The sequence below is a fragment of the Natator depressus genome, chromosome 2 (genome assembly GCF_965152275.1).
Source record: "Natator depressus isolate rNatDep1 chromosome 2, rNatDep2.hap1, whole genome shotgun sequence".
In the NCBI taxonomy this organism is placed as follows: domain Eukaryota; kingdom Metazoa; phylum Chordata; order Testudines; family Cheloniidae; genus Natator; species Natator depressus.
Window position 1 is genome coordinate 222,060,246 of NC_134235.1, and position 27,036 is coordinate 222,087,281.

Consider the following 27,036-nt stretch of genomic DNA (forward strand, 5'->3'; position numbering starts at 1 on the left):
CAAGCAACAAGGACACTCTGAAAACTCCAACAGAGAAGACTGTCCCAGGCTTCAAGGGTGAAATCCGCCTACTATGAACTTCAATATCCAGTGGGGTGAGAAAAACTGCTTAATCTAGATGTTGCCCAGTCTGATAGGGTTGAGAGTTTAGACTGCATGCTTATATTTTATTTTGGTAACCATTCTGACTTTTTGCCCATCACTTATAATCACTTAAAATCTATCTTTTGTAATCAATAAATTTGTTTTACTGTTTATCTTTACCAGTGAGTTTGCCTGAAGTGTGTGGTAAATCTGCTCTGGTACACAAAGGCTAGTGTATATCCACTTTCCATTGATGAAGTGATGAACCAATTAATCAACTTACACTATTCGTCTTGAGCAGTGCAAAACAGTATATTCCTGAGGTACAAGGCTGGGAGGATTCGGCTAGTGCCTGTCTCTGTGTGATTCATGAGTGGCTCCGGGAGCATTCATGCAATTTAGCTGGGTGTGGGGCTCCACATCAGTTGGGCTGAGCAATAACAGCACCTGGAGGGGTTTGCTGCTTGTCAACAGTGACACTGTGAGAGACAGCTCAGGCTGGAGAGTTAAGGGGGCATAGTGGTCCCACAGTCCCAGGCTGCACCCCGGGGATCCCATCACAGATGGATCCACCATTACTACCCATAGTGATCCAGGGACAGGAAAAGCATGAGGTCCACCAAATCCTTGATTCCTGATCAGTAAGGGGTAAGCTCTAGTACCTTATGGATTGGAAGGGGTACAGGCCAGAGGAGAGATATTGGGAGCCCTTAATAAAAGCCATGCCCCCGCTCTGTTACAAGAATTCCACCAACAATACCCAGACAAACCAGGCTCAACAGACCCTAGAAGAAGACCTACGGCAGGGGAACAGCTGACTCCCAGACTGGTCACTAGGCAACACAGAAAGCTGAGCTGGGCCCAGTAAGTCCCCTCAAAATGGCTGCACTTCCTGATTGGACAGAGGAGCCAGTGGTCTGCTACTTGAGTCTTGCAGCACAAGCACAGCGGCTGCTGAGTGTGTACCATGCCCACAGCTGTACTTACCTTGCTCTCATTGCTGCTTCCTGCTTCCAGTCCTTGCTCCCAGCCCCAGTCTCTCTGTGCCATTCTGGTTTCTGATTCCTGGCTCTGACTCTTGGTTACATCCCTGACTGTGACTCTGGCTTACCCTTTGATGCCCGACTCTGAACCCCCGGATATGACTGGGACTTTGACTTATCCTTCAGCTTAGGCCTTGGATTCTGACTCCAGTTCTGATCTTTGACTTGGCCCCCTCAACTCTGACTCCAGATTCAGCCTTAGACCACAGCCTGATCCCTGGATCTTCCCTTGTTGTTACCCAAACTGCCACCACAATTACCAGGCAAGGTTCTGCTCCACCCACAAGGAAGGCCACCCATGCCCCAGTAGCTTACACTAAGACTACAAAGATGCCTTATGTCACCCATGGTCTTCCTATTGGTAACTGAGTGGGTAATGAGAGAGACCACAGAACAGCCAACGGATATACAGTAGATTTCTACACACAAGCTAGAAGACCTGAACTTTGCAGATGACATCAACTTGCTGTCCCATACTCACAGAGATATGCAAGCGAAAACAAATAATCTCCAGATGAATGCACAGTTAGTAGGGCTATAAAACAACATTGAGAGAACTAATTCCATGAGGAACAATACACAACAAGAAACACCAACAACATTTTCTGGAACTGACATAAAAGGTCCAACACTTCACTTAGTAGCATGGTAGCTAAACAGGTGGAACAGATGAAGACATTAAAACCAGAATAATTAAAGCCAGACATGTCTTCACAACCCTAAAGCTGATCTGGAGACACAGACTTACCCTCTGAACTTCGAGTATTTAACACCCTCGTAAAATCTATCGTATGGTGCTGAAACTTGGAGACCTATCAAAACTTTATTATCTAAACTCTAAGTTTTTATAAACAGTTGCCTTAGACAAATCCTCATCATGGCCAGAAAAAAAAAATCATAAATTAAGAACTCTGGAGGAGGATGAAACAGAGACCGATATGACAGGAAATTATGGAATGAAAAAGGAGGTGGTTAGGACACACATGGAGGAAAGAACCAACAGCCTAAGAAGACAGATGCTGGACTGGAATCCCCATGGCAAAAGGCAATGAAGTAGACCTAGGACAACTTGGAAATTCACAACAAAAGCTGAACTGAAAGCTATTAAAATGAAATGAGGGGAAAAAGCAAAGAATGCAGCAAGAGACCACCAAAGATGGAAGGCAGTGGTGAAGGCCTTAAGGTCTGCATGGAATAAGGAGGTTTAAGTAAATACCAGAAATAACCAAAGCAACAACTTTAGATGTGATTTTTTTCAAAAACCTAAGTCACTTAATACAAGTCCCATTGACTTTTAATGGTAATTGGTACAGCCCTACCAAATTCATTGCCGTGAAAAATGTGTCATGGACCATGAAATTTGGTCTTCCCCCGTGAAATCTGATCTTGTGAGCACTTTTACCCTATACTATACAGATTTCCTGGGAGAAACCAGCATTTCTCAAATTGAGGGTTCTGACCCAAAAGAGAGTTGCAGGGGGGTCGCAAGGCTATTTTATGAGGGTCGTGATATTGCCACCCTTACTTCTGTGCTACCTTCAGAGCTGGGCAGCCAAAGAGTGGTGGCTGCTGACTGAGGGCCCAGCTCTGCAGGCAGCAGCGCAGAAGTAAGGGTGGCAATACTATACCATGCCAGCCTTACTTCTGCGCTGCTGCTGGTGGCGGCTCTTCCTTCAGATCTGGGCTCCCGGCCAGCAGTTGCTACTCTCCAGCTGCCTAGCTCTGAAGGGAGCTCTGCCGCCTGCAGCAGCGCAGAAGTAAGAGTAGCAATACCTCAATCCCACCCCCCACAATAACCTTGTGATTCCCCTCCCCTAACTCCTTTTTGGATCAGAACCCCTACAATTACAACACCATGAAATTTCAGATTATAATACCTGACATCATGAAATTGACAATTTTTAAAATCCTAAAATTGACCAAAATGGACCATGAATTTGGTAGGGCCCTAGTAATTGGGCTTCTAAATTACTTAGGCAATTTTGAAAAGTGCATCCTTATTGGATTATTTTTTAAATCCTAGTATAATGGTTTCTGTTAAGTTGAAATTTATAATTTTTAAGTACCTTAGTTGGATGAAGTTAATACTGTATAATGCTGATAAAGCAGCAGAACATTCAGCTTGCATTGCTAACACAAGTTTTTAAATATTAAAAAGATTCAAATTAATTAAAGGTGTTGTTGTAGTTTTTTAAAGTTTTGATTCAACATTCCAGCTTTGCTGTGTCTAAATTTTTTTGTGGTACTCTATTTAAGGACACTATAGAAAAATATAAAGTGTAATGTTCAGTTCAATTACAGAACATTTATACCTATATATATATGAAAATATTGACTTTTTTTACTTAAAAATAAGTAATGCACATTTAAACACATACACATACATTTCAAGCAATCAATATCAAACTATGATTTATTCAGTAAATTAAAATCCATTAAGGCTCTTTCCTGGGACAACATAGAATTTTAGCTGTATCATTCTGAATTCTTCAGTGTTTTTCCTGTTCATTTTGATAGCTAATAACATTACTAGTACACCACTGTATATTTTTGACCAGACAAAGCTAAATTATAACTAAATATAATGACACATTCAAATTCTGGACACATGAAGCCTTATTTGGTGGTCAGTAATTTCATATCAATAATATCCAGTAAATGCAAGGCTCAACTTATAAATATAACTGGAGGGTGTTTTTTGGCTAATGTAGATCTCAGACTTTGACCTCAGAAGTTATTTAGCCCAGGATATAGATATTACCTAAACCGGATGCATCCTAAAACTGTCATCTAAATGTAGAGCAAATTTATGCAGATAATCCATTCTGAAGTCAATGATACAGCTTCATCTGGAATGCTGTGTGCAGTAGTGGTTGCCCCATCTCAAAAAAGGTAATGAACAATTAGTGTGTGTTCAGAAAAGGGTAATAATGATTCAGGACCTGGAAAAACTCTCATATGAAGAGAGACTGAAAGAACTGGGACTGCTTATCATAGAAAGGAGATGAATAAGAGGACATGGTATAAGGAGCTAAAATAACGACTGGTACAGATAATGTAGATTGGGAGCTATTGTTCTCCCTGTCTCAAAGCACAAGGGGACTTTAGTATTATTTATTATTCATATTATCATAGTGCCTAGAAACCCACTCCTGGATCAGGACTAGGCACTATACAAAACACAGAACAAAAAGACAGTTCTGGCCCCAAAGAGCTTACAATTTAAGTATAAGATAAAAGACAATGGATGGATACAGACAGACCAGTTGGGGAGTACAAGGAAACAATGAGACAATATTCATCAGCATGATAGGCAGCGGTCTCAGCACTCCAAGAGCCTAACCATTGTCAAGTTTTTTGTAAGCATCATGGCAAAGCAGTTTTAAGGAGGAATCTGAAGGAGAACCAGAACGCCCCATGCTCCCCAATATGGCTACTGTGCTGGCCATTGGCCTTGCTGCCACTGTAGTGCGGTGGACAGCGCAGAAGGTTCCGGTACCTAATCCCGTCGTTGAGACCAGGGCGATGGGCTGAGCTGGGCCTCCGTGCCAGAGGAACCACATTCCAGCAACTAGGGAGGCGCTGTCAATGCCTGAGTCTGTTTACTGGTTGAGGCTACTGATGATTGTAACTGACCAGTGACTTTACTGGGGAGAGCGGTCCCAGTGCAGGAGGGACTGGTGTCAGAGGTATTGGTGCTGGGGCTTAACTTAGGCTTGAATAAAGACTGGGAATGGATGTGTCATTACACAAAGTAAAACTATTACCCCATGTTTATTTCTCCCCCCCCCTTTCTGTTCCTCACACATTCTTGTCAACTGCTGGAAATGGCCCACCTTGATTATCACTAAAAAAGGTTCTCCCGCCCCCGCTCGCCTGCTGGTAATAGCTCACCTTACCTGATCACTCTTGTTACAGTGTGTATGGTAACACCTGTTGTTTCATGTTCTCTGTGTATATAAATCTCCCCACTGTATTTTCCACAGCATGCATCCGATGAAGTGAGCTGTAGCTCACGAAAGCCTATGCTCAAATAAATTTGTTAGTCTCTAAGGTGCCAAAGTACTCCTTTTCTTTGGAGTATGGTCTTTCAACCAGTTGTGCACTCACCTTATAGTCATTTCTTTTAGGCCACACTTCCCTAGTTTACTTATGAGAATGTCATGTGGGACTGTGAAAAGCCTTGCTAAAAATCAAGATATCACATCTACCGCTCCCCCCCCCCCGCCCATTCACTAGGCCAGTGACCCTGTCAGAGAAGGAAATTAGGTTACTTTGGCATGATTAGTTCTTGACAAATTCATGGGGGCTATTCATTATAACCCTATCATCCTCTAGGGTGCTTACAAATTGATTATTTAAGAAAAGATTACTCATCTTCTGTAGTAACTGTGGTTCTTCAAAATGCGTGTCCCTAGGGGTGCTCCGCTTCAAGTGTGAATGTGCCTCTTGAGCCCGGATTGGAGATTTTCCGTTAGTGTCTGTTCGGGCCGCACATATGCGCTATACAACCTCATGCCACACTTCTGAGGGTAAATAGGGCTGCGTGGGCAAACCACCCTCAGTTCCTTCTCTGTCTGAACACCTCATGAGAATAGTATGAAGAAAAGATGAAGGAGGGTGGGTAGTGGAGCATCCATAGGGGGACATCTTGAGGAACCAGTTACAACACAAGGTGAGTAATCTTTTCTTCTTCGAGTATCTTCCCTATAGGTGCTTCACTTCAGGTGACTCCTAAGTAGTATCGTCACAGGGAGCTTCTGAATCAAGTCCAAGACTGAAGGCAATGCAGCAGAACCAAGTGCCGCATCAGATCTGATAGCATGGGCCAAGGCATAGTATTTAGAAAAGGAATGCATTGAAGCCCATATAGCTGTTCTGCATATCTCAGACTCTGGAAAGTTTCTGAGTAATGCTGTGGAAGCTGCATGTGATCTGGTAGAGTGTGCTATAATCCTTTGGGGAGGCAACGGACCAGCTGCATCACAGCAAGCTATAGTACATGCAGAAATCCATCTTGACAGTCTCTGTGAAAGAGAGATTGTGGACCCCTTTGTTCTATCTGCGATAGAGATGAAGAGTCTAGGTGATTTCCGAAATGTCCAGCATACATCTACTATATGAAGGGAAGTCTCCTGCTGGGATTTATATAGTTTAGGAAAAAAATACTGGTAGATTAACATAGTGGTTAAGATGGAAATCTGACATCTTAAGATTTCTAAGTGAAAAATAATTGCATTCTATGTAGTCTTATAGATTGTAGTGTTTTCTTTCTAGCTTCATTGAATGTATTGTAATTTATTTTTTTCTTTTAAATAAAGGATACTTTGCTTTCAAAGAATTCTTGCTTGAATTTCAATCCTTTGAGCAGAGGCCTGTATCCATGTCCTTCCATGGGTTAGCAGAATTAGTCTGCTCTGGGGAATTCTCTGTGGGTTAGAGAGAAACCCCTGGTAAAACCCTGGCAACTCCTCTAGGGCAAGCCACCCCTTATTACCTATTTGGGCGGAGTAAATGGACAATCAATTTATGGTTATAGGCAAGCCAGTATTGCGGATGCTTTGGGTCCAAATAGTGGGTAAACATCCCCACCTTTTCAATAACCCATGAAGGATTTGAGTGTCCAACTCTCATTTGTAGTCCTGGGAGAAGTGGCTGATAAGCATATCAACTGTGATACTCTGGACTCCAGGAAGGTAAATGGCTGAAATCTGAATCTGATGGGCTATACATCAGTTCCATAACTTTATAGCTTTGGCACACGGGGAAGTGGATCTTGCTCCTCCCTGTTTGTTGATATAAAACATGCAAGCCACATTGTCCATCATGATTCTGATTAATTTGCCTTTGGTGAGGGATAGAATGTGGTATTCTCTGAATGGCCTGAGTTTTAACAAGTTGATATGGAGACTGGCTTCCTGAGGTGACCATCTGCCCTGAGTTGAGTGTATGTTGAGATATGCACTCCACTCTAACAGTGATATGTCCATTATCAGTTATTGTTGGAGATGGGAGGATGAGAGGGATGCCAGCACAGACATTGCATTGATCTTTCCACCAAGCCAGGAAGTTCTTCACTGGAGGGATAGCATAACCTGTTTGTCCAAGGTGTTTCCTGCTGAGGATTAGCTCCTCTTGAACCATCCCTGAAAGCAGAAGAGGCATAATCTTGCATGCTTAGTCACAAAGGTGCAAGCTGCCATATGACACAGGAGAGGCAAACAGTTCCTTATTGCAGTACAAGGGCTTCCTTAAATAGTCCCAACCAGATTTGATAAAGTTATGAATCTGTCTCTGGGATGGAAGGCCCTGGCTATCAACAAATCCAAATATGTACTCATTAATTGTATTCTCTGTAGAGGGGCTAAGTTAGACTTCTATATGTTTAGCTGGAGACTTACCTTCCAGATGAGAGAGAGAGAGAGTGTACTGTCATAGAATCATAGAATATCAGGGTTGGAAGAGGTCAGGAGGTCATCTAGTCCAATCCCCTTCTCGGAGCAGGGCCAATACCAACTAAATCACCCCAGCCAGGGTTTTGTCAAGCTGGGCCTTAAAAACCTCTAAGGATGGAGATTCCACCACCTCCCGAGGTAACACATTTCAGTGCTTCACCACCCTCCTAGTGAAATAGTTTTTCCTAATATCCAATCTAGACCTCCCACACTGCAACTTGAGACCATTACTTCTTTTTCTGTCATCTGCCACCACTGAGAACAGCTTAGCTCCATTCTTTTTGTTACCCCCCTTCAGGTAGTTGAAGGCTGCTATCAAATCCCCCCTTACTCTTCTCTTCTGCAGACTAAATAAGCCCAGTTCCCTCAGCCTCTCCTCATAAGTCATGTGCCCCAGCCACCTAATCATTTTCATTGCCCTCCGCTGGACTGTCTCCAATTTGTCCACATCCTTTCTGTGGTGGAGGGCCCAAAACTGGACGCAATACTCCAGATGTGGCCTCACCAGTGCCAAATAGGGGAATAATCACTTCCCTCGATCTGCTGGCAATGCTCCTACTAATGCAGCCCAATATACCATTAGCCTTCTTGACAACGAGGGCACACTGTTGATTCATATCCAGCTTCTTGTCCACTGTAATCCCCAGGTCCTTTTCTGCAGAACTGCTGCTTAGCCAGTCAGTCCCCAGCCTGTAGCAGTGCATGGGATTCTTCTGTCCTAAGTGCAGGACTCTGCACTTGTCCTTGTTGAACCTCATCAGATTTCTTTGGCCCAATCCTCCAATTTGTCTAGGTCACTTTGGACCCTACCCTACCCTCCAGAGTATCTCCTCTCTCCCCAGATTAGTATAATCTGTGAATTTGCTGAGGGTGCAATCCATCCCATCACCCAGATCATTAATTAAGATGTGAACAAAACCAGCCCCAGGACCAACCCCTGGGGCACTCCATTTGATACCAGCTGCCAACTAGACATCGAGCCGTTGATCACTACCCGTTGAGCCCGACGATCTAGCCAACTTTTTATCCACCTTATAGTCCAATCATCCAATCCATACTTTATCTTGCTGGCGAGAATACTGTGGGAGACTGTATCAAAAGTTTTGCTAAAGCTAAAACTAAAGCTGTCTGGGTGGAAGTTAGTACTGCTTTCTAAGATCAGCCCTCGATTTGCTGGGCATTGAGACACTGGAAGACTAAATTTGTCTCACTGAAGGTAAGCAGCCACTATCACTAAAACTTTCAAGAATACCCAGGAGGCCAAAGAGAGGTCAAAGGGAAGTCCTTGGTATAGCAAATGATCCTGGCCCTATTACTAGAGAAAATTCTCCAGTCTCTACTTTCTATTTCTGATGTCAATTCTGAATAAGCAAAAAAAAAATCACTCCACCCTGGGATGGATGCTGCAGATCTTGAGAATGATCAGTGAAAACTTAGGATTTCTAAAATGGTGCCTGACAAAGAGCTAAGTATGTGTGTGTGTAGGGCTTGGTAGAATCACAGCTCTGAGGTAAAGGACAACGGTGAGCATGTGCAGTAAGGGATGACAAACATCAGTTGGCTAAGCAGATCAGAACCCATTCATATCAGTCAAAACTAGCTTTAAAAGGTCAGAGCTGTCCATTGGAATTCTGAGGTAATGGTCAAGACTGAGCATGTGTGAGTGAGGTAATTGTTTCTAAGAATAGGAAGGTATATAAAGAAAGAGCTACAATGTAGCATAAAAAGCCAGCTGCCAGGCAGTTTTTTGAGTCTGGAAGCAGCATCTGAAAAGTAGAGAGGTGTGCGGGAAGAGCCGGGGAGCCAGCAATAGAAGCCAAAGAAAAACTGCTGAAGAGAGAGAGAAAAAAGAGAGGTGGAGTGAAGCACACTGACCAGGAACTGAATAGCAGCGATTTGATTTTTAAAAGAAAACAGCAACAGCTTTATAGAGTAAGCTTAATATTCTTTTAATTCTAGTTTAGTAAAAGTATAGTATAGGATAATATATAGGGGTAGTATGTGCACATTTGAAATATGTGTGTGTTTTAATTATATTTTACTTATGTAAACTTTAAAGCAATTTAAGATCTGCTGTCAGCAATTTGTAGCAAACTGGCCACTTGCAACAGATTGCTTCACTTAAACTACAATAGCATATATAGTTCAAGTGATTCTAAGTGCTCTTTAACTTGCAATAAGGGATTTGTGTCTCAAAAATTCTAACTAAAGCACAAAATACCTGAGATACATCAATAAAAAGATACTTAGTTTTGGAAAAAATACTGCCTGTGTCAATTACTTTATTGGAAGGTTATATCCATGTCCTTTAGTATTTCCATAACAACCCCAGGAACTTTTACCTGGGGAAGAACAGGCACACATACTTTTTATCTGCATGTTTACAAGTTGGCAGGATGGTGGCAGGACTTTGCCACGCAGACTTTGCTGGATCCAGGAGTGCTTGCTGGGTGTTACCAACTGCAAAATGTCCAGGAGCTTGTGATGTGAGTCTAACCTCCTCAAGAAGTATCTGCAGGATGTCAGCCACTCTCTTCCCAAGGTCCTAGAACTGGAGAAAATAGTTAGCCACTGATGGTGATGGAGGCATGACTGCTTTGTCTTGAGATGAAGGCAAAATTGAGGTTTGAGGGGTAGCCTCTTAGTCTACCCTATCTTCCTGTTCCTCAAAGGTCTCCTCATTTGGGGGGTTTGTGTGGCCCTATTCTCCTAGTATAATGAAGACAGAGGTCTAGCAAACTGTTACCAATACGCCAACCAAGGACCCTGTAATGGGTGCGGAAGGAAGCCCCGCACTGATTAGCTGAACGTCGCCTTCATCCTCCCTCAATGTCCTCCAATAGGGGGCCTCCAATAGAAAAGGGAAGAGAATCCTGCAGTACTAGGAAGCACTGGCAATCCAGACCGGGGTCTCAGGACCAAGAGTTGTTCAGTACCCATAAACAGTAAGAACTCTGGTTCACCTAACACTGACATGTCAAGTCCCTGGAGTAATGGAATTCCTGCAGTATGGAGTGGGTTAGTACTGATGCAGCAGTTGACTTGGGTGGAACTGCTGGTTTGAAGTGAGAAGGAGCCAGGGGCAAAGGTGTGTGCTTCGATTTTGTCACTACTGATGGAGCTGAGTGGGAAGGCACTATTGGTAAGTCTGAAATAAATGGTGCTGATATGGAGGTAGATGGTAGTGGGGCCCTGCCAGCTCCGTGTTTCTTCAAAGTGCTCTGGGATCTCCCTGCTCTGCCAGTACTGGTAGAAGAGTCTTTCACCTCCAGAGGACCAAGTTCAGAGGCTGAGCACTCCAACACCACAGATCTACAGGAGATCAGGACTTCTTGGGAGCTGGCTCCTCGTGGCGGGAGCCCAAGCTCCTCTCTTCTGAGCTTTTCCTGAGTCCTCTGAGATCTTCCCCTTCTTAGGTGACATTAGCTTAAGTCAAAGGGGCATTGGATCTGTCCGGAGACAGATGTACGGGGGGGGGGGGGGGGGAGGGGCGATGTCTCCTGATCTGACTCAGAAGCGTGTTGAAGGGCATTCTTCCTCATCAGCATCTCCAGTTTGGTCTCCTGATTTTTTGCAAGCTCTAGATTTTAGAGCCAGGCAAAAGTTACATTTTTGGCAGATATGGGACTCTCCCAAGCAACAGATACACTTAGAGTGGCCATCGCTGATGACAATAGCCTTCTGACAAGAGAGGCAGCAACCTGGTTAGCCGAGCCTGTAAGGGGGTCACAATCACTTCTCATGAGCGCCCCCTGGCTGAGTGTGTGTGCCTGCACTCTTTCTCTTCCTGTTTGTGGCAGTCTTCGCTGACTCAGCCCTCCAGCCAAGTCACACACCGTCTGTCTGTGTATTAAAAGCAAAGCAAACCGCTTCTGGGGTACAATTCCAACAGGGGCCTCTCTCAGTGCCCTCTGTAATGTCTCTCTCAGTTTGTCCCTGCTCTGGAATAGAGGAGTGCCCCAGGGCTCCTTCCCTGGAGGCAATGTCTTCGCCCTCTCAGGCCCCAGCTCTTCAGTTGGGCCACTACAGTTCAGTCCCCCTTCTGGGGTGCCTCAGAGTCCAGGACGCTTCCCCTAGTGACTAATTGGGGAGGATCTGGGCCTGCCCACTACTCCAGATCCCAGACCAGGGACCTTGTAGATAGATAAAGGGATACAGCAACAGCTGCTAAGTTGCGCTGCTGCTCTACTTCCCCGGGCCACTTCCCCGTGGCTCCCGCACATTCTTCACCCTTACCTCAGGGACTGGTCCTTGTGGAGTCCCAGCAGCTAGCCTGAAACACCATTCACTCTCCTCCAGATCTCACAAGGAACTGCACACACTCGGGCCCTGCAGCTCTTCTTATACTGACGCGCTGGGCCCTGATTGGCTGCTTCCCACACAGTCGCTTTAGGCAGGTTGGAGGACCTCTCTACTGCCCTTTTCTGGGGCGGGGTGTGGCAGGGCCTCAAGGCCTCTAGCAGGGGGTCTCAAGGCCTAGTCCACCCATCACACACCTCCCACCCTCAGACAAGGTTGAGGTGTTGCTCTTGCAGGTAATGTCTCTGCTTACCCAATCTTTTGCCCTAGTTTAGCAGGATATTTACTCTCTCCAACCTTTCTATCTGGAGAGTTCCTTTGCACATGCCCCCATTTGTGAGGGCTCTCCCTCCCTGGCCTCTCTTACCCAGGGAGCTGTAGTAGTCTTTGCCCCAGTTTCTCAGAGTTTCCCTGCCACACATCTCTGTACAGAGAGATTTGGCAGTCTCACACCCCAGTGGATCAGAGTCTTCTCCCTTAGGCCTTTCTACCTGGAGAGGCTTTTATAATATCTACCACTTTTGGTCACGGTTCCCTCCCAGGCCTCTCTGCCTGGAGAGATTTTCCACTTCAGGCTCCTTCCTTAAGTAGCTTTGTGACACACCTTCTATCAATTTTGCCCTACTTCCTCAGGGTACTTCTCTCCCAGGCCTTTCTACCTGGAGAGCTCTTAACCATCTCATTGCCCCAATTAGTCAGGGTTCCTCTCAAATATCTTTCTCTGGAGAGGTTTTAATTGTTCACACTCCCTAGGAGCTCCTTCTATTCAGAGCCAACCTATCACAAAGGTGGGCTCAACCAAAGTTATCCTTTAGCCATGTTCTTTAGCCAAGGGGGTACTTCTTGTGTGACTGACACTAGTAAATTAACCAGGTCCCTGGCAATATCCTTATCTTCCTCAGAGAAATATGAAGTTACCCACCACAGTTTCCCCCTTTCTGTAGGTAGTCCATACGGTGCACATAATCCTCTGTAGTCAATGGCATGTCAATTTACCACATGCGCGACTGTGACAGGTTTCAGTCAGTCCTCCGAGCCCCTAGGGGGCGATGGAGAGCTATGGTCCCACTGGCAGGCCTTAGTCACACCTTTCGGGCGCTGGTGTGCCGGCACGAGTCTGCAGCGCGCCCCTCAGGCAGAGGAGCGCCAGCACGAGTCTGCAGCGCGCCCCTCAGGCAGGGGAGCGCCGGTATGGGTTTGTAGCGCACAGTTCTGCTACCCAAGACAGGCTGGCCGGGGTAAGGGGAACTCAGGCCCACGCAACTCCACTGCGTTCCAGCCCAGGGCCCGGTCAGTGGCGGGAGGCGAAGGTCCCGCCGCTGGGTCAGCGGGGGCCATCCGCGCCCGCTGACCAAACACACCCACCCCACGGTGCAGTTCTGCCCTTGGGCTACTTCCTGCCCGGTCTCTCAAGCGGGTCTCTCCGGTCCCTCCAGCTTGTCCGGGTATTCCGCTGCTGGCAGCTCCAGCTCCCCCTCTGTGTCGGACTCACGCTGGCCCGGGCTACAGCCGGGCCCCTCCAGGTCCTCCGGGTATTCAGCGGCTGGCAGTCCTGGTTGCCACAGGCCTTCCTCCTGGTCAGGTTCCTCCTTGCCCAGGGCCTCCCCTGGGTCAGCAGCAGGATCGAGAGGGAGCAGCCAGCAGCCTGTGTCTGTCTCCCTCCCTGGTGCTCTCCTCACTGGGCAAAGGGCCCCGCCCTTTGTACTTCCTGTCCCACCCCTCCCCTTCCGGGGATTGGCGTAAGCTTGGTCTGGCCCCACCCACTCAGGCTGAGAGGGTGGCTCTTTACCCTCTGGTTCGGAGGGGAGCCACCCTGGCTCCCTACAGCGACGTTCAGATCACCAAAGCCTTTTACTGCCTCTAGGCTGGTTAACAAAGCTGGGATTTCCCCAGAAATAAGTTCTTTTTCCTCGGCCGCCTGATCTGGAGAGGAGTCCTTCTGGATGCATCTGCATGTACAGCCTTCAGAATTATGGATCTCTCTATCTGGGTTCAGATCCCTTCCAGGGTTTCCAAAGACCAGACACGGTACTGTTCTGCCCACTGCTTTAAATACATAGCCAAGCAATACCCACTTTTGTTCTTTCTGTACCCACACTATTGTGTGTACAACATTCAGCAGGTTAGGACCATTTTTAGCTTCCTTTTGCTCTGGGAAGAGCTCTTCTTTTTAGCAGAGGTCCTGTTGTGGCCTTGCTCTGCTGCCACATCAAGATTCTGGGGTTTTAGAGCCACAGCAGGCAGATGTATGTCCTTGTCCAAGTCATCTTCCTTCTGTAGTGGTCCCGATCCACACAACTTCAGCTCATTCTCCTCAGCCAAGTTGGACTTTGATCCTGGCTGAACCTTGAGGAGGTTCTGGAGCTTGAGCAGGACCTTTTGCAGCAGAAAGCACTGCTGTCCCCCCTTCTCCTTCTCCACTCTGAGGCGGGTCAGCTCTTGCTCCTGTTTTACTGCTTGTCCCACAATCCTGTCCCGTGAAGAGCAGATCTCTTCCAGCTGCTGCCGGTATTGGGCAACCTGTGTCCGTAGTTCCAGGATTTCAGCCTACTTCCGATCAGCAGTAGCAGCCTTCTCTTCTAGCTCACCCCAGCCCCTTACAGTAGAGGTCTGCTGTGTAGCTGAGTGGGCTACTGCCATTATTGCAGCCTCTGTTGTGCATGGGATCTTAGTGTTTCTGCCACAGGACATCCGCTTCTTTATTAGACTGCTGCCTGATCCTTTCAGGTCTTTCTGGATGTCTAGCCCATCAGCCAACCCACTGGTATCCACACAAGCCTCTTGGTACTCCCTTTCTGTGCTCACCATCTTATCATGGGTTTCCAGACATGTCTCAGTGCTTCAGACCTCCACACCTACAGAGGTGTGGATCACTTCTCTGGTCTTAGTCTATAGCAACTTTCTCAGTGTGGTAAGCTGCTCCTCTGAGGCCTGCCATGCTTTTTCTAGATCCAGCTTCTGTTGCCAGCTGTCCTTCAGCATTCTGCAAAATGAGAGTCTCTCTCTCTCCTGCACCTCTATTTCTGTACGGGCCCACTGGTCTTGATGGTAGGCAGAGCATTCCATCTCCAAAACAAGCAGATGCTCCAACTCCTTCTGTCTTTTATATTGGAGACTTCTTCCTCCAGGTTTCGGTTCAGCTCATCTCCTTCACAGGGTTCCTGCCCATCATCTCTTGCGTACCCAGTGTTTCTCTCCGTAGGCGGACATATTTTTCTTTCCTTGGCCAACTCTTTGCATTCAGCCACCAGCAACAGCTTTGCCTTCTCAAGGTCAGCTATGTCTTGCTTGGTCTGTCCCAGCTGCTTGGACATCTCTTTCACTGCTTGAAACAACCTCAATCTTGTGGGGGGGGGGGGGGGAAGGTGTGCGACGGGGTGGACTAGGCCCTGAGGCCCCCTGCTGGAGCCCTGCCACAGTTCCTGTGACACATTAGGTATATTGCCCATGTTCTCTTCCTTTAGGACAGAGACCGGAGGCTGAGACTTGCCTTCAGGAAATGGGTTGTTCAAGCCCCAAAACTGCTTTCCCATTTCTATCATATGGGCCCCAGTTCTGCTTTCTTGTCTAACCCAGGTTTGCCAATTAGGGTGAGGCCTGGGTCTATGATAATACCAGTACTGCCTTCGTGAGTGAGTTTTTTTCAGGGCAATACCTTCTCATGTGGCCCATTTCCCTGCAATGGAAACAAATTGTTCCTGGGGCAGCCTTCCAAGCCCTAAACTGAGTCCCAACAGTCCTCTGTTCCGCCTTTACTATAGCCTGGGCCTCAACCATTCGGGCCACGTGTCTTGGCGGCGCTCAAGGCAACCGGGTCTGGCCTTACAACCATGGCTTGTCTCAGGGTAAACCCATCTCGCCTGCCCCACTTGCCTATAGTACCTGCCGCTCTGTGGTGGGGTCTGCTGACTCTTTCCTTTGAGGCATCTGGGTGGACGCTGTCGTGGATGCCAAGTTCCCTGACAACCAAGAGACTGGTGATCCTGGAGTTGCTGTTGAAGCTGCTCCAGGGTTTTGCCGTGTTGTTGCTGGGCAGCTTTCTGGGGTTTTGCACGTTCCGCTGGCCTAGAGCTGATAATAGTTCTTCCACAGTCCCCTTGTTTGCAGGGGACGGTCCGAACAATCCCCGCTTCTGGTATCACTGTAATCGGGTCACACTCACCTCTCATGAGCACCCTCTGGCCAAGTGCGTGTACCTGCACTCTCTCTCTACCTGTCTGTGGTAGTCTTCACTGACTCAGCCCTCTGGCCAAGTCACACACTGTGTCTGTTAAAAGCAAAGCAAACCCCTTCCGGGGTACAACTCCAACAGGGGCCTCTCTCAGTATGACCCTGCTCTGGAATAGAGAAATGCCCCAGGGCTCCTTCCCTGGATGCAATGTCTTCGCCCTCTCAGGCCCCAGCTCTTCAGTTGGGCCACTACAGTTCAGTCCCCCTTCTGGGGTGCCTCAAAGTCCAGGACGCTTCCCCTAGTGACTAATTGGGGATTGGGGAGGATCCGGGCCCGCCCACTACTCCCAGACCAGGGACCCTGTAGATAGATAAAGAGACACAGCGACAGCTGCTAAGTTGCGCTGCTGCTCTAATTCCCTGGGCCACTTCCTCGTGGCTCCTGCACATTCTTCACCCTTACCTCAGGGTCTTGTCCTTGTGGAGTCCCAGCAGCTAGCCTGGAGCACCATCCACTCTCCTCCAGCTCTCGCAAGGAACTGCAATCGCTCTGGCTCTGCAGCTCTTTTTATACTGCCCCGCTGGGCCCTGATTGGCGGCTTCCCACACACAGTCACTTTAGGCAGGTTGGAGGACCTCTCTACTGCCCTTTTCTGGGACAGAGTGAGGCAGGGCCTTGAGGCTCCCAGCAGTGAGCCTCATGGCCTAGTCCACCCCATCAGAAGGCCAAATAAGCTCCCCAGAAAAATGGGGAAGAAAAAAACTGAAATCTCTGACAACTATCTAATTCTATACTAACACCAAACAACACAGCACTATACTAACTAATAAACAATTACAAAACATGCTGAGGCAGGCATGAGGCAGACATGCAAGAGGTCTGATTCAGGCCAAGGCAGAAGAGAAGGAACTGAGACTGGTTCGCCTGTACAGCCCTGTATACCCTCAGAGCAAGGGATGAAGTTGTGTAGAGCATGTGTGCAGGCCGAACAGAAACTGCTAATGGAAAATATCTGATCAAAGGCTCAAGAAACGCATGCATATGTGAAGTGGAGCACGCATAGGGACACCACAGAAAAAGAATAATTTGTTCCAGTATCTTTTTGGATATCCAAGTTAGGCTGAATTTCCCGGTCCTCTTTGTTCCCCTTTTTAATGATAAGTACTGTGTTTGCCCTTCTCCAGTCCTCTGGGACCACACCTGTCCCCCATGAGTTCTCGAAGATAATTACTAAAGATTCTGTGATTGCTTTAGCTAGTACTTACATATCTGGGATAAATTTCATGAGGCCGTGCTGCCTTAAATATTCTTTAACCTGTTTCTTCCCTATTTTGGCTTGCGTTTCTTCCCAGTTGTTGTTTATATTAATTGTGTTGGGTATCTGGTCACATTTTTAGTGAAGACTGAAGCAAAACATGTACCACAATGGGAATAAAACAAATATATGTGTCGAAGTAAAATTTCTCTTTATAGTTCCATTCCCAGAATCTTAAATGATGGCAAACTAAAAGGCTAAGAAAAATATAGCATAGGCACATGCATGAAGGCTCAAGAGGCAGAAATATTAATTAATTAATCCTTGCAATAATCCCTGTTGAAGCTGTAAATAAGTACTGCTGCATTATATCCATTTTATAGATATAAAAACAGACAGAGCTTGTGCAAGGTCAAAGTCCGTAGCGGAGTCAAGAATTAAAAACAGACCTTCTGACTGCCTATTCTGTACTTCAACCCTAGAACCATACTCCTTCTAATCTATGCCAGCTAGTAAGACTGATGGATGACTATTTACTGAGGAGAGAAAAACCAACTCAAACTTAACAAGAACTTCAGTCAATCAGAAACCAACTACTTTGTTAAAAATAAAATATACTGTGTGTATATACACAAATAAATTGGTTTTTTTATTGTCTGAAATTCACAATAAGCTACATGATGTATATGTATCTTGGCTAGAAGCTGGAGTTAAACACACTGTATTTTAGGCCATAACCTATTTATCAGTTGTGATAAAAATTGGTTTTTTTAAAGAAAAGCACACCAGGATTATCTTTATTCTTCAGATTTACACGTTTTTGCATGTATATTTGATATACCAAAACTTGAACACATAATTTACAATACAAGAATTAATTTCCATGAATAAAATCCTCATCAGTTTGCAAATTTATTCAGAAGTCATTGTTTTAAATAAAGCAGCATTAAAATCCGATAAATGGGGTTGAAGAGGAAGAAGAAAATAATGACCACAGAGAATTTGCATTTTGTCCTTCCCAAATATCTTTCAGGCAACTTGAATCTTTTTTCTCAGGATAACTTGTAAAACCCCCAAAATCTGAATTTACTTCACTTGTCTGAAATAATTCCACCAGCGTCTGCATTGGGGAGCAACATGCATTTTTCTTTTCTTCAATAACAGATAAATCATCAGTTTGCTTTACACATAACTCCATATTCTGTTTCCGGTTTCCTCTTTTATTTTTTCCTGAGGAAAGTTTTACTTTTCTGTGCAGCTTTCTAGAAGGTGAGCTGGGTCCACTATCGATAGCACATTCACTAGTTGCTTTGCTTGTAGAAAGACAATGTGATAGCGTCTCAGTCTTCAGAACTATATGATGCTCTCTCTGTGGATCATTATCCACACCAAAATCTAACAGTTTTTTGTTAAATGCTGAATTGGCATCTGTTTTCTTCAAATATTTTGCTGGTAGAACAAATGGATTATTTAATTTTCGTTTTGGCTGTGAGGTATTTTTGTCCTTTTCACTACTATCAGTGACTAGACCATGAGTATATAACTTTGTTTGCACTCCTTGCAAATTCTTTCTATTTAAAGTTACTTCAGGTTCAAATACTTCATTACTAGAATGCCCACAAAATTCAGATAAGTTCTCAAGGTATGTTTTGTTGTCTTTCTGGGGAGGTAGCTGTATGAAGTTTGGTGATAAACCAGTCTCTTTTAGATTTAAAGCACAGGAATCTTCTATTTTACCATTTTCAGCATTACTTTTGAATTTACTTACTACTTTGGAAGGAAATGATGGATGACAAGGAAGAATAGAACATACAGGTTCAGAAATGAAGTTAAGTTTTTGTACCGAACTCTGGGATACTTTTGTGTGTTGATGGTCCTGTTTTAGTTCCTGCACTTTAAAATCTTTCCAAGAATAACACTTGAATGAAATGTGTTGTCTTTTTAGTTGTTCTTTCAGCTCATCTGTTTTAGTTATGTTTCCAATAACAGGAGAAAAGTATCCCATAATACATTTTGTCCTAAAATTAAACAGTTTACAACATTAGAATCCAAAAGAAATATTTGAAGGAAACAAAAGATATCAGATTACTTTAACAAAACTTAATCTGTTAAATGTATCGAGAGGAGTATTAAGATTGTCAAAACTGTCTTTATTCTTATAACAAACTTATTTCCTCTCGTAAATGCTTATATTACCACAAGATCAGAATGTACCATATACAAACTTCAATATTCAGAATGATTTGTGCAGATTCTTAAATCATTTTTAAAATATTCAAAGAAAATGGATTTGCGTTTAAACAAAACCAAATTCACACATGGTAATCAGCATTTAAAAACAATGACCACGTTAAAAAATGTGATGTAAAATGACAACACGCTCAAAGCACTTAAATATTGTATAATTTTTCAGTTTCATCAGATTTAGCTTTTCACCCTTAATAAGCATTTCCAAACCACAAAAGGAACAGGAGACGGGGAGACACTAATGGATTGATCCTGCTCTTGTTGAAGTCAATGAGACTTTTGCCATTGACTTCAACTGGGAAAATCTGATGTCCCCATGTCATTCTTCTCTATTATACTTTTAGGAAAGAGAGAAAAAAGACAAGAGGGTTTGCACATCTCCTGAATCCTTGAGGGAACACAACAGAGCAATCTCTATTATTGCCACAGTTGCAATCAGTGAAGGGATTTGAGCTGGAGTCCTTTTATTTTAAGTGTGTGTATTCATGGACGAACATTCTCTGAAAGATTCTCAGATATGGAACCTATTCCAATTCTTGGTTCAATACACACTGTATATCCTGTCTTTTCACTCAGACTTTGGCAAACGGAGGTTGTGATGGGGGTGATTTTGGTGATGGGGGGCTGGGAATGGAGAGAAGAGGATTTTGATTTGAGTGCTGAGCTTTCTTGGTGTTATTATAGGTTAGCTGCTGATTTTAGTTGTATTTTTCTACATATCTGCCAAAGGAAATAGAGTAACAGGTAGGTGCCTTTTTTGTATAATTATAAATCTAAATAAAATAAATAAATATGATGGATAAGCTGTTAACAAACCTTAATTATAATCTATTAACATGTACCACTGTAACAATTCTCTTTTTTTCTAGAATACTTGGCAAATATACCCTGTGAAATAAGACAGATGAAGTACACCAGACTTACTTTTTCTTTTAAAACCAGGTCTCTTATGTGTAACAGCAACAGGTTTCAGTGAATGCTCTAATAAATTTGTTAGTCTCTAAGGTGCCACAAGTACTCCTGTTCTTTTTGCAGATACAGACTAACATGGCTGCTACCCTGAAACCTATCTAAAACTGAAAACTATTAATTAGTTCTTTACCAGATTTATACTCCCAAAGCGACACCATCTTGAAATCTCTGACTGGCTAACTCGTTTATGGTGATTTTTAAAGTTAGTAAATGTGAATTACCTTTTCATTTTTTGTGTATCATCTCTGTAGTCTACAAAGTCATAAACAAACTTGGATATTATATCATCCACAACTTGATATTGGGTGCTCTGTGCAAAGTTTTGGTGTGGTTCACTTTCAAGATGCTGAAATTAAAAAAAAAAAAAAAAATCATGAGACATCCTGTACTGCAGACATCCGTATACAAATAAAATGCCTCCACTAAAAATAAAACAGTAGCTTCTTTCTGAAACAAGAAGTATACCGCTACAGGAAAATACTCTAATATTAATAATGTATACAGCACATGCAAAACAGAGTTTAGCATTACAGGAGGAGCAAGATGAAAATACATGGTCATATGGATTTGGGTCCTTTGACTCCTATTCGAGAGCAGCAAAAGTTAACAATTATACAGAATAGCAGCTTTCAAAAAAGTATCTCTGATACTTTTTTTACAATTAATTTTGAAGATCAGTCTAGATATTAATATACTAACATTTGGTACAAAGGCATTCATTCACTCCCATAATGGCTAAAATAAAATAAAGTTGTTTCAAATACTCAATGTGCATGAATGGGCAATTCAAAAGAGCAAGGGTTGCTAAACTCTTATTGACCATGTTTCTGAGATGTAACTATAAGTAACCTTAGCGGCCCTTCGTGTAGTCAGCAAGCTAGCACTAAATTCCACTCAAGAGAAGATTTCTGTTTTTGTTTTTTTAAAAAAAGAACTTTTGAGTATATATAAAGTCAATTAATATCCATTAGGCAGAAAACTATTTGTTGATGCCACATTTCTAAGCACCGTATAACAGACTGGGTTGAGCATACAATCTATGTTACACTTACAGTTTGCAGATCTTCATATTTCCTCATACAACATTCACAATACCCTTTCTTTTTCTTATCCTTTAGAGGAAGTTGAACTGGACCACCACAGTCTTGGTCACTATTTGTTTTGTTTCTGTTAGCACAAAAGTTGTATGTAAAGAGTCAGTTATCTGTCCATATGAAGTTGGGCCTTTAAACTTGCTAACTACAAAATGGTAAAAATGTTAAGAGAACCAAACATTTTAGATCAATCAAATCAGAGTGAACAAAGATTCATTTCAGAGGACAGAATACTGGACTAGGACTCAGGAAACCTGGCTTCTATTCCAGGCTCTGGCAATGGCCTGCTGGGTGACCTTGGACAAGTCCCTTTACTTCCCTATGCCTCAGTTTCCCCATCTGTAAAGTGGGGACAATGATAGTTACCTCCTTTTGTAAAGCACTTTGAAATCTATTGATGAAGAGTGCTATATGAGTTAGGTATTAATGGCTGAAGGCGTAAAATGCCCCTGATCCGTCTCATATTAAACCCCAGAGGTTTGTTTTCAGCAACTGTTCCTCTACTTCCAGAGCCCTCACCTGTGGAGTCCTACAAGGCACAGTTCTCTACTCCACATTCTTCAATAGCTACATGGACATGTTGGGAAGCAGGTGTGACAAGAATGCCGTACTAGCAGTAGGCCAATGGCACCCAGCCCCACATCTTCTTTCAGGGCCAGCCCACAACATTTTGGCACCTGAGGTGGGGAGCTCAAATGACGCCCCCCATGTCCCCTCACTTGGGCCAAAAGTTTGAAAGGTCTCAATTCTGCCTTCTTCCTGCTCTACTCCTCTCATGGTACTGCTCTGCTACCTACCCCAATAAAGGAGAACTAACAACTTAAAATGCCTTGTTCAAAAATTTTAAGTAACACTTAACTTTCAAATGCCTGAACAGCAAATGTAACTTTTCTTGTCTGCACAACAAACACCAGCATTATCATCTGTTTGAATAATCAAAATGGTGCTTTCCGTGCCTTCTTGGTTGCAAAGATTTGAACTGCTTCCTGAAGGTCCACAGTCTGGGCCAGCTCATACTCTAATGAGATGGTTGCAAGGCCAGCCAGTCTCTCCTGTGTCATTGTGGAGTGTAGATGTGTTTTTATTAACTTCAGCTTGGAGAAGCTGCGTTCTCTACTGACAACTGTTACAGGAAGTGTTAGAAGTATGCGCAGAGCAACAAAAGCATTTGGAAAGAGGGTGGTCATCTTATTTGTACACATATATTCCAGAACAGCCTTTGGAGTTGATCCTGCTGAAATGTATCTTGAAAGGGCTTTCAGTTCATCACCTAAATCACTCATATCAGTATCACGCATGTCATCATGTGTCAACACTGTCTCTAGTGCCCTGCATTGCTGGTGTAGGTCTTCTTCAGGTATAGTGAGGAGTTTGGGAATATCATACAACATCCCAAATATACTGCTGTGTTCCTTGAGCTGCATGAAACGTTCTTCAGTTGACTGTATTGCACCATCTAGCATCTGATTAAAGAATTCAACTTTGAATTGTTGTTTGGGGTCTCTTATGGGATTATCCCGTGCCTTGTAATTAAAATGTCTTCTTCTTCGGTGACTAGTGTATTCTCGAATGGGTGGGAAAATAGCTTCAGTGTGAAGTTCCTCTGCCAAATTCCATGCACACTTCAGAAAATTTTGAAATCTCTCATCTGACCGGTAAGACTGTAGGTATGACTTTGCTTTGTCCAGTTGTTTCATTGCTCCAGATATATCAGGGTCAACACCTTGGAGTCTCTTGCTTACAACGTTTATTTCAAACAGTATGTCATGCCACAACACTAAGCCACACAGAAATTTGAAGTTATGTATGTTTTTGGCGATTCCATTAACTCCTGCCACTGTTCTTTCATGAACAGTTCCTGTCATAGCATTATCCTCCACAATGGCATCATCTATCTTCCCAATTTGGTGTTTGATAGGCTTTATCGCCTCCACTCGACTTTCCCATAGTGTGGCACTCAATGGTTTCAGTGTCAGAGAGGATGTTCCCAGATGTTGCTTCAAAATTTGCCATCTATGAGTTGATGCAGAGAAAAATACATAGATGCTTTGAATTACATTAAAAAATTCAGCAGTCTCACTAGAAGCTGATGCTGCATCACTGATGATCAAGTTCAATGAATGAGAACTGCATGGGACAAAAAAAGATCGAAGGTTTAACTCTCGGATCCGTGTCTGCACTCGTCTGTTCTTTCCTCTCATGTTGGCACCATTATCGTAGCCCTGACCTCATGTCAGCTATTGTAATTCCCGTATCTTCCAGCTTTTAAGAAGCACATTTGTCATACCAGCTGTAGTATCATCATCAATAAATTCTAGAAAATGCTCTCTGACAGTCACCATTGCAGGGACATTTTCACTAGGTTACGTTGTTGTTACAATACGCACCATTAAAGTAATTTGTTCCGTATGGCTGATGCCAGGTGTGCAGTCCAGAATAACAGAGTAATATCTTGCTGATTTCAGATCTGCCACAATCTTCTGTTTGACTTTTGTTGCCAGTAACTGTATGATCTCATTTTGAATTGTTTTTCCAAGGTAGTGGTGTGTGTACATTTCTTGGGTGGTGACTCTTCTTAGATGCTCCTGGAGTACAGCATCAAACTCAGCCATCAGCTCCACAATTTTAAGGAAGTTTCCATTGTTTGGCACATACAGCTGATCTGAAGTGCCACACAGTACTAGGTTTTGGGTAGCAAGCACTCTCACAATGGCAACGAGCCTTTTCATAACATTTTGCCAGTAAAGAGACTCTGATGCAATCTTCTCTTGATGCTGATCATCTATGGTGGCCTTTAATCTTAGTCTCATCTCAAGTTCTTTCCACCTATGGAATGCTCTCTGGTGATTTGCTGCCTTCTCATGGCATGCCAGATTTCTAGCCAGATTTTTCCAGTCCTTTGTTCCTTTAGAACCCAATGTGGCTGGAAGCTTAGAGTGGAAGAGTTTGCAATAAAAACAGTATGTAGCATTCTGAGTTTTTGAGTACATAAGCCATGGCCTCGCCACTTTGTCATCATTGGGGATTTCACGCCAGTAATGTGTTGGGTGGAAACTTCTATTTTCATTGTCTTTTGGAGGACATGAAGTTTTTCACTTGCTGTGGCCCATGCAGCACAAGGAAGTCCCTCAGGCTACTGCTCAAGTGAGTCCACAGTCCTGGATCATCTAAACTTAAGGAACTAAACTCAGCAGCAGCTGTTTCTTGCGCCTCCACCACACTCTTTTGTGATCTACACTTTTCTTCAGGAATGTGCATGGTTACATCCATTTGAGATGGAGATATGGATACTGCAGTAGCTGCCAGGTCACCTGCACTCTGACTAACTGGAAGATCAAGCATCTCCTCATTACTCACATCCTCACTGGGGCTGGAAGGCTCACTATGAACATTTGTGTCTATGTATCTCAGGAGAGCTCCTTCCTGCTTAGATAGAAAAGCTTCCTTTTCTTTTTCTGAATGCTGCCCCAGAGGGGCGTTTTCTTCTTTCACTCATGATTGCTGTTCTGTGCCAGCTATAGTGGCTCTCAACACTCAATTGAAGAGGGCTGATAGCAGGTCCTGAGTGAGGGAAGATATCAGCGTCTTGAGGGCCTAACTGGCTACTACTACCTCAGTTGACTGCCTGTTCTCCTCAAGTGGGTTCAGGGAAGCAGCAGGAAACAGGAAGCTTCCTGAGAAGCTGGTGTTAAATCAGTCCAGGCTCATCGGGGTGCTAGAGAGGTACATAAGAGGCTCTTCTTCCTCTCCCTCCCTGCAGCTCCTGCTGCTTTCTGTTATTCCCTCTCACCTTTTCTCCTGCCTCCCTGTTATGTCTCCTGTGCCCTCCTTTCTCCAGCACAGCACTCCACCATCTCTGTGCATCTAGAGCAGAGAGAATACATATGCACCAGCAGCAGACACAATTTTCTACATTCTGGATCCTAGTGGCGCCTCCCCCTAGCCGGGCACCTGAGGCAGCCACCTCAGTTCACCTCATGGCAAGACCAGTCCTGTCTTCTTTATATCAAATGAGCAGTACCATCTCCCCATCTAGCCAAAATCAGCATCTTCCTATTGACTCAGACTTGGCCACAGTAATCCACACATGTGACCTCTAGGCTTGATTACTGAAATTCATTATATGAAAGAATAAAGCCACATGCGCTGAAAAAGCTTCTACTGGTACAAAACGTAGCAATACGTCTGCTTAGCACAACATGTTGCCTTGAGTATATAACCTCAGAACTCTACTTTCTGCATTGGTTCTCCACTGAATACGAAGTGCAATTCAACGTCTCTTCCTGATGTTCAAATTCCACAGGACTGGATCTAGCTACTCGAGGTATTTTCTCTAAAATCATTTTTTTTTACCATGTATCTGTTCCACTGGAAGCATAGAATTGTCGAACAACTGGGGAAAAAGTTTGTGAGCATGGTAAACAGAACTTACATATGACAAAGAACAAGACTGGAACTCAATATTTGAAAAAAGAAGAATGACCACAGGCCTTACTGCATTCAGAACTAAGTGTTTCTGACAACTTTCCTGCAACAAATTCTTCTCTTTCAAATTTAATAACAAACACCCAACCCATCAAACTATTTCTCCTTCAGGCTGGGAAGGGGGAGAGAGCATTATTTCTAATTATAAGTTAGGAACTCAGATGGGACAAGGACCAAATAGATAGATTAAGGGCTTATCTACACTTATAGTGCTACAGCTGTGTCACTGTAGCACTTAGTGAAGACATTACTTACATCCGGGGAGAGCTTCTCCCATTGGCATAGGTACTCCACCTCCCCAGCAGGCAGTAGCTACATCGACATAGCGCTGTCTACACCAGGGGTTAGGTTGGTATAACTACACTGCTCAGGGGTGTGGATTTTCCACACCTCTGAGCAACGTAGTTATACGGACATAAGTTCCTAGTGTAGACTAAGTCAAAATTAAGCAGAAGAGCATAATTCCAGAGGTTTATAACTATCAGAGGATACCTTCCTTGCCCACCCTAATTCCTGACCCCCCCCCCCCCCCAAAGCACACTACTCTCTCTCTCTCTCTTTTTTTTTTTTTTTAAAAGGAGAAATATTAAGTTAGGGGTCGGCAACCTTTCAGAAGTGGTGTGTCGAGTCTTCATTTATTTGCTCTAATTTAAGGTTTTGCGTGCCAGTAATACATTTTAACGTTTTTAGAAGGTCTCTTTCTATAAGTCTATAGTATATAACTAAACTATTGTTGTATGTAAAGTAAATAAGGTTTTTAAAATGTTTAAGAAGCTTCACTTAAAATTAAATTAAAATGCAGAGCCCTCCGGACTGGTGGCCAGGACCCAGGCAGCGTGAGTGCCACTGAAAATCAGCTCACGTGCCGCCTTTGTCGCACGTGCCATAGGTTGCCTACCCCTGTATTAAAGTCCAGGAGGGTGCCTTCCAA

General features: G+C 44.1%; 1 protein-coding gene across 4 annotated transcripts in view; it reads right to left on the minus strand.

The window, feature by feature from the left end:
* Nucleotides 1-5,786: 5,786 nt before the first annotated feature.
* DBF4 (DBF4-CDC7 kinase regulatory subunit) overlaps nucleotides 5,787-27,036 on the minus strand; it is a 54,843-nt gene continuing 33,593 nt past the window's right edge. Inside the window, exons 11-14 of one of the 4 annotated variants that reach the window (XR_012638312.1) lie at nucleotides 21,579-21,693; nucleotides 20,748-20,872; nucleotides 6,454-6,556; nucleotides 5,790-6,265 (exon numbers count right to left, since the gene is read on the minus strand). Coding sequence is in view for 3 of the 4 variants with exons in the window: in XM_074945974.1 (XP_074802075.1) it covers nucleotides 18,254-19,325; nucleotides 20,748-20,872; nucleotides 21,579-21,693 (1,312 nt within the window). In the remaining variant the exon portion in view is untranslated. Of the gene's footprint in view, nucleotides 6,557-17,764; nucleotides 19,326-20,204; nucleotides 20,275-20,747; nucleotides 20,873-21,578; nucleotides 21,694-27,036 lie in introns of those variants that run through there. The other 3 variants (XM_074945975.1, XM_074945974.1, XM_074945976.1) reach the window with 3 other exon arrangements.